Genomic DNA, 7,608 nt, shown 5'->3' with positions numbered 1-7,608 from the left:
TTTTCTTCATTCTTTTTTCTTAGATTTCCTCGTGTGTTTATTACGTATATCATTTCGCATTTTTTATATAAACTTTCTATCATATTTTTTTTACGCATCTCATTTGCATTCCTTAAAAAATACACATATACGTTCTGCTTATCCGGATTTCACACGCGCACGGAAGTCTTTCGTGTCATTTTCTCGTATCCCTTCCTCTACAATCTGACCATTCAATTTTCCCGAAAATGCTTGCTGCTTATGATTTCCCGGTGTCTAACTAATTTAATCAGTAATTCGTATTTACTCATCGAAAAGTGATTTCATTTTTCTTCATTCTTTTTTCTTAGATTTCCTCGTGTGTTTATTACGTATATCATTTCGCATTTTTTATATAAACTTTCTATCATATTTTTTTTACGCATCTCATTTGCATTCCTTAAAAAATACACATATACGTTCTGCTTATCCGGATTTCACACGCGCACGGAAGTCTTTCGTGTCATTTTCTCGTATCCCTTCCTCTACAATCTGACCATTCAATTTTCCCGAAAATGCTTGCTGCTTATGATTTCCCGGTGTCTAACTAATTTAATCAGTAATTCGTATTTACTCATCGAAAAGTGATTTCATTTTTCTTCATTCTTTTTTCTTAGATTTCCTCGTGTGTTTATTACGTATATCATTTCGCATTTTTTATATAAACTTTCTATCACATTTTTTTTACGCATCTTATTTGCATTCCTAAAAAAATACGTATACGTTTCCCCAAAATTACTACTCAGTCATCATCTTTCTTATGCGGATCTCACACGCGCATGGAAGTCTTCCCGTTCCGTTTCATTTTCTCATATCCCTTCCTCCACAATCTGACCTATCTATTTTCTCGACTTCGTCCTCCCCTTCTCCGTGGGTGGAGACAAAGTGATAGTCGGGGACCAGTCATACTCGCCGCTGAAGGCGTTCCTTCCGCGTGACACGAAGAGCGATCGCACTGGTGGCTCTCTTCTTCAGACGAGTAGTAACATTCAGAGAAGATGTGAGCGAGAAAGAGTGAGGAGGAAAGAAAAAAAGAAGGAGGGGAGAAAGACGCTGCTGTACTGTCGACGTGACTGGCGACATACGCGTACGAGGATCGTACGTCTTCGGGAGGATTTTCTTCTCCGCCGAACTTGGCCGATTCTTGCGCGGTCGGAGATTTTGTTCAAGTGATTCCTGTTCGCGCGCGCGGATTGCTTGATTGAATCGACAAATCGAGCGATCGATCGCGTTGGATCGCGCAAATCATTCGCGGTGTCAATACATGCGTCGCGCCGATACGTGGCTCGCGCGTATTGGCGTTTACTGAACAGTGGATGGGTGTCAACTCCGCGCCTCGTATCTGGCAGCAGATTGGGAATTACAAGCATTTCGAAGCCTCAGTTCGCGCGCGGATCTTCAACGGCGCCCAATGCATTGATAAAACGAACGGAGGTATGCGCGGTGCGGCGACGGTACCGCAACCGCCGCCGGTGCCGACACCGGTATCCCAGTGCGTGACAGCACAGCCGGGTTACTATATTTTGCACGGCAATGGCATCCAGGGTGGCAACGACGGCACCTGTGTCATCGGCACGGTGCCGCACGGCGGCGGCGGCAGTCCCAATTCCGGCAATTCCTCGGTGATGCGATATGGTCGTTTCACGCCACCCGCATCGCATCTGATGGACTTGAGTGGTCCACCGGATCATCAGCAACAACAGCAGCATCATCATGCTCTACCGACTGTTTATCATCATCACCAGATCCCGGCAGAATACACCGAATTGACCCATATGATGTTCAAGAATCCAGACGAAACGCGGTATCATCATCATCACCATCCTCATCATCCCCAGGATCATCATTCGGATAGTAAAATCGTGCGGGACTTTCAGCTAGAGTTTGACCGTCCGCTCCACTCAACGGACAACTCGTCCGAATTTCTATCGGATTACAGTAGGGACCACGAGCAACAGAGTCTGTGTCTGACACCGTCTTCGCAGAGCGTGTACTCACCCAGTGGCGCTGACGAGATGGGTGCCCCAAGTTCAGTTCAATCGGTACAGGGCCAGGCGGGATCTTACCATCATATGGACGTTACGGAGTACAAATCGGACGCGATCGAGGAAGGGATGGTCGATCATGTCGCGAGATACGGCTGTGAACAGACCGCAGAGCTCGACCACGTGACCGAGCCGTCTTCATCGACGACGGCGAAGGGCTACGGGGATAGAGAGAGTGGCATCAGGACGGCTGTCAGAAGAAAGAGGCGGCATAGCGGCAACAATAACAGCAACAGCAGCAACGGTTGTTGCAACAGTAACGAGTCCGACAGCGAGGCCACGACAGCCTCGTCGACACGGACGAAAGTGCGTCGCAAGAACGACCAGGAGATTCAGAATCAAAGGGCGATGGCCAATGTCCGTGAACGTCAGCGAACGCAAAGCTTGAACGAGGCGTTCTCCGCACTTAGGAAGATTATACCGACTCTACCGAGTGACAAGCTTAGCAAGATTCAAACGCTCAAGCTCGCCGCTAGGTACATCGACTTTTTGTTCCACGTGCTCAAGACCAACACCGATAACGCGGCCGAGTGCGGCGAGATCGCAGGTAATTTCGATGAGTGTAGTGGATAACACGTAGGTGGTGACATGAGGACGCGTGTATAGATACTTCAAGGTGTAAATCCGCTCAAGGATTAAACGGTGTACAAGTCGATACAGAAGATTTGAAGGAAATGCCCGAGACGTGTTCATTCTCTCGCTTCAAAACACGCTATGTTTTGATTTATTTCCGATCGTGTTTGCAAACATAAATGTCGCTATCTACGAAGCAAAACGGTTTTAGTGTTAGTTTCTTCTTTTTCCCAGTCAGAAATGATTAATCGAATCAACGTTGATTGAGTAGAGCTATCGACGACGATTCGACTAATTATTTCTAGTTATATCCACGCAACATATTTTTTCGACGAACATCTTGAGAAAATTACTAACATTCTAAGATATTTTTTAGAAAATTGTGTTGTGTGAATATATATTCCTCCAGCACAATCTCGAAATTTTCGATCAGTTTACACCCTGGACCGTTGAAAGAAACATCATAAATTTTTTTGGTTCCGGTTTACATAAAAGTCTGAAAAAATTCTTGTGCACTTGTGAAATCTTTAACAAATAAGTTTTTAAATGAAAACTGGACTACATTTTATTTATTTTTTACATATTGAAATCTGATTAAGACTTTTGAGAAAATATGATGTTAACTATGCCTTGTAAAAACTTATTGTTAAAGTTTCACAAGTGTACAAGAATTTTTTTAAATTTATATCTGTATATGTATATATTGTATTAGTGATCTTTTTCACGTATATCTAAATACACATGTATCTCTGATATACGTTCAAAATCATGATCTCTAATATATGTATAATATATGTATAATTTATATAAAGAGGAATGGGTTTCGTGTGATTTAGTTTCTGAATACATTTATAATTGTAAAAAAAGATATGACTTTTGCATTTACAATATTTTTTACAGCTAGATCTACGTTCGAATTGTGTATATACTTTTTAATGATTGCGTTCATCAATAGAAAAAGCAGTTCTGCTATTGTAATATTCCTTAATACGAGTGATTCCTGCCTTTGATTTCTTATGGATCTAAGTGTATAAATCACAGTGAAGAATTTTGCAACAGTTGTTAAGCTTTCTTCGCTGAACGTAACCAATACTTTCATCAATCTTTATTCTACTTCGCTACATAGAACGAAAATATGTGCGTAATGTTTGAAATAAATGTAATGGGAGAGAGGCGTATGAAGATGAAAGATTAGGAAATCATTTGGTGCGTATTAAGACATTGGATTATGTTTTATTCTTTTAGTACATGAAAAAAATGATTTTTGCTGGAGTACATAAAAATTTAGTTAGATGCAGATCTGAAAATAACTTCGTTGGACTATCAAAATAATTATGAAGAACACTCAGGCATAATGAAAAATGCTACAAAAAATTTTGATTAGCTATGCTAGCAATCATTTTGAGCGTCCAACAATTATTTTGATAGTCTCAAAAAAATTAAAACAAAATTGTTTTCAGATCTGTATCTAACTAAATTTTTACACACAAAAATATTATCATTTTATTGCTAAGAAAAGTGATTACTCAATTTACTTTATTCTTTTTACATAACGGTTATTTTAACAAAGAATCCTTTTTTATAATAAAATATTCTTATCACAAATTTTATTGAAAAACGTATTATTATGTAAAACAAAAATTTATTTTTTTTTTAAAGAATATAAAATTAATCAAAGTAGTAATTTTATATAATAAACAAATCGAATTTGCTTTAATTCAATTATCTTGATTGAAATATTAAACTCACTAGGATTTAGAATACCTATATTTTGAATAAATTTGATACTTACGATGAACCTATGATAAATTTATGGATATATAAACTTTTGAAATATTTGAACCAAGTAGGTATTACTTGCGTACAGTATATATATTTTTCTATCTGTAAATATTCCAGCAATACTGTTCTTTCCATGTAGATATCTTGCTGTCTTGTACAAAAAATATGCTACGGAGCTACGCTACCGATTGCACGTTGTCACGTTGTTTAGAAAGACGCTCGAGGATTGTCTCCGTCGGCACCTTCTTCGTAGGGTGGTAGGTACGTGTTTATAGCGGCTCGGGTGGCTCCTAGTTAATTAAACAGACTGCAGTCTCGAAGGATTTTTTCTCGTAATTTACACGAGATTGGAACGACGAGCTCGCGACGAGCACTCACGCCGTCGTTGCTAAAGTGCCTCACTGAAGGAGCTTGCTCTCATGTATTACGCGCGTACGCGATTCACTGTTCTCATAATATTTATGGACCAGCGAGGATTAAATTCCTCGTACGGGCCGCCTGATTTTTAACGTTCGGAATAACAAACAAACGCGACATTTAACGGCTCTCCTACCGTCACTCGAAATTGTGGATACTCGAATCATCGCTCGGGACAACGTTCTATGATGACATTAACAACTCGGAAGCATAAACACGTGAAATATATGTTTCAGCAATAAAAAGTGTAATAAATCATAATAATTTATTAAAACCTGTTAATCTCTATAGAGACATCTTTCTCTTACGACGGGATTATGATGAGATTTTGATCTTAAATCGAATAATATCATATAGTAATAATATTTTCATTTCTAGTAATATTATTCTTGATTTAATTTACTCCTTATTCTTTTTCTTAAAACTAGAAAAATATTTAAAGTAAGTTAAACCAAACTTAAAGTTAATTTATAACAGTAGTAGAAATGGGCATAAATCTATTATTTTTCTTCCTTTTTTTAGTAATAATGATTTGTATTACTAACCACGTACACACACACACACACACACACACACACATTCTGAATATAATTAAGGTGTAAAAAAGTAAGTTAATGCCCGCGTTTCCATCAAATGTAGATTAAATTTAATCTCAATTTAACTTACTTTTTATTTTTTTCCTATTTTTATAGGATACTGGTCGTAAGTCCAAAAATTCATAAATTGAAGTAATTGATTAAGTAAAGGGATATTTTTGTATAAATTACAATAGTCTTAAGTATAAAGCATCCTCAAAAATTGACGTAAACGCTCCATCTAATAAAAAAGGAATCAATTATAATTTGTATTAAACCGATGATTAATACTACTACTTCGGTTCTATTTGTGATTGAGTTTCAAAACTGAAAAAGATTTACAGAATATTGGATATGTATATAAACTCTAAAATATTGAAGCACTAAAATCCGCTTTTTGATCGAAAATAAACTTATTTCTCATAATTAAATTAAAAAACAGTTTTATTGAAAAATAATATTTATTTTTATAATAATTTTAAAATTTTATTATCTTTCTTTTAGCTTTTATTAGCGCCAATATCTTTTTGAAGGAATACACTGAAGAAATAAATTGAAGATATCTCAGTGTATTTCTTTCAAAAGGGTATTGATGCTAATAAAAGCTAAAAGAAAGATCAAATTTTAATAAAATTTCTAATAAAATTTTTAAATGATTATAAAAATGATTATAAAAATTATTATAAAAATATGCTTTATATTCAAATAGGCAAGACTGTATAATTACAGATAATATTTATTTTTATAATCATTTTTATAATCGTTTTAAAATTTTATTAAAATTTTATTATGTTTGAGTGTGAAGCATATGTTTTACACTCAAATAGTCAAGGCTGTATAATTACAGATGAGCGAAGTAGAAATCGATTCGAAATAAATCGTCGCGAACGACGGCATCTCAAATGAATGGCTGAATGGTTGAAACTTTATCTGGACATCGTAGTACACAAATCTTTCCCGGTTCGTCCTTATCTCAGCCGAGCGACGTAAACCACCCGGTGCACGCCGAATAGCGGGCACGCACTTGTAACTCGGCGTGACTAACGATACCCAGGCTTAACGGCTTGGTGCCGATTGGCTCGTCGTTCCCGGTTCCCGCGACACGAATTTTGCGAGACGGAAATGTATATATATATATATACTCCGCAATTTCTTTTATTCGGTCTCTTCTCCTCGAAGTTGTCTTCTTTCGCGATATAGCCGCTTCCCTTTTATTTTGTAGCGCTGGCATTATATGCAGACAGAATTATCGTAACGATCCCCTTCGGCCTCTTCTTTCCCTTCGATTTCTTTCGTCTGCTCTTCTTCTCAGTCCTCACTTTTATATCTCTTTGAAATAAAACTTTGCCGAAAGAATAATGTGAATCTTCCCAGAAACGAAATAAATATTGAAGAAATATAAAAAAGATAAAATTTTGTTATATTTATAATATGAAAGTCGAAACTGCTGGATAAACAGAAAAGTTTCCCTATCATGAAACAAATAAGTAACATTTAATAATATAAGCTTTCTTTCATTTTTTTTCCGACCTTCTAAGTGAAAAAAATTCGATGTGTCAGATTGCAATTATATTAAATGATGATTATATTCTTTTAATCCTCTTAAAGAAGAGGATGCTATATGATTGTTTGTTCAATAAGGAGAGACGAAAAATATCTGTTTCAGTAGAGAAGGGCGACCGGAGTACGATTTTGGCTACGAAGGAGATCGCGGCGTCGCCGAGTAATTACATGGCACATGAGAGACTGTCGTACGCGTTTAGCGTCTGGAGAATGGAAGGCGATTGGACGAACTCTAATACGTAGGCTATAGACTATAAGGCTAGGATAATTACGAATAAAAATTTAGTAAGGTAAGATAATGGCGAGAAACTGGGAATATTCTTGAATCTAATTTGAGAATATTTTGTTCCTCTTGAGAGAAAGGATGTATACTCCATACCTGTGCTTGCGAACACACGCGCACACACAATTAAATATAGGATGTTCTAGAAATTGTAATACAACAAGGAGATGATCCTTCTGTAAAAGTAAGTCGAAAAAATAGAGTAAACGCCACAAAATGTGCTAGGATTCACTAAATCTGACCACATTGTTATTTTTATGATTACGTTCCTTCATTTGCTGTTAGCATTGGAAACAAAAGTTCGTAACGCTACGAACTTTAAAATTCAAGCAACTTAAAAATGAAGGAAATT

The 7,608-nt window shown here is 36.8% G+C and overlaps 1 protein-coding gene across 1 annotated transcript; it reads left to right on the top strand.

The window, feature by feature from the left end:
- The first annotated feature begins 1,237 nt into the window (after positions 1–1,237).
- Positions 1,238–7,273, top strand: LOC108756415 (protein twist-like). Its single transcript, XM_018500187.1, has 2 exons — positions 1,238–2,610; positions 7,080–7,273. The coding sequence occupies exons 1-2, from the start codon at positions 1,335–1,337 to the stop codon at positions 7,214–7,216; spliced, it is 1,413 nt and encodes a 470-aa protein (XP_018355689.1). The 5' UTR covers positions 1,238–1,334; the 3' UTR covers positions 7,217–7,273.
- The last annotated feature ends 335 nt before the right edge of the window (positions 7,274–7,608 follow it).

The sequence above is a fragment of the Trachymyrmex septentrionalis genome, unplaced genomic scaffold (genome assembly GCF_001594115.1).
Source record: "Trachymyrmex septentrionalis isolate Tsep2-gDNA-1 unplaced genomic scaffold, Tsep1.0 scaffold127, whole genome shotgun sequence".
In the NCBI taxonomy this organism is placed as follows: Eukaryota; Metazoa; Arthropoda; class Insecta; order Hymenoptera; family Formicidae; genus Trachymyrmex; species Trachymyrmex septentrionalis.
The sequence above is the reverse complement of the archived record's forward strand: the minus strand, read 5'-3'. Positions and strand labels throughout refer to the sequence as shown.

Coding starts and splice junctions, on each gene's coding strand:
- LOC108756415 (XM_018500187.1), top strand. CDS start 1,335: ATGGGTGTCAACTCCGCGCCTCGTATCTGGCAGCAGATTGGGAATTAC. Junction 2,611..7,079: donor CGAGTGCGGCGAGATCGCAG/GTAATTTCGATG, acceptor CTGTTTCAGTAG/AGAAGGGCGACCGGAGTACG.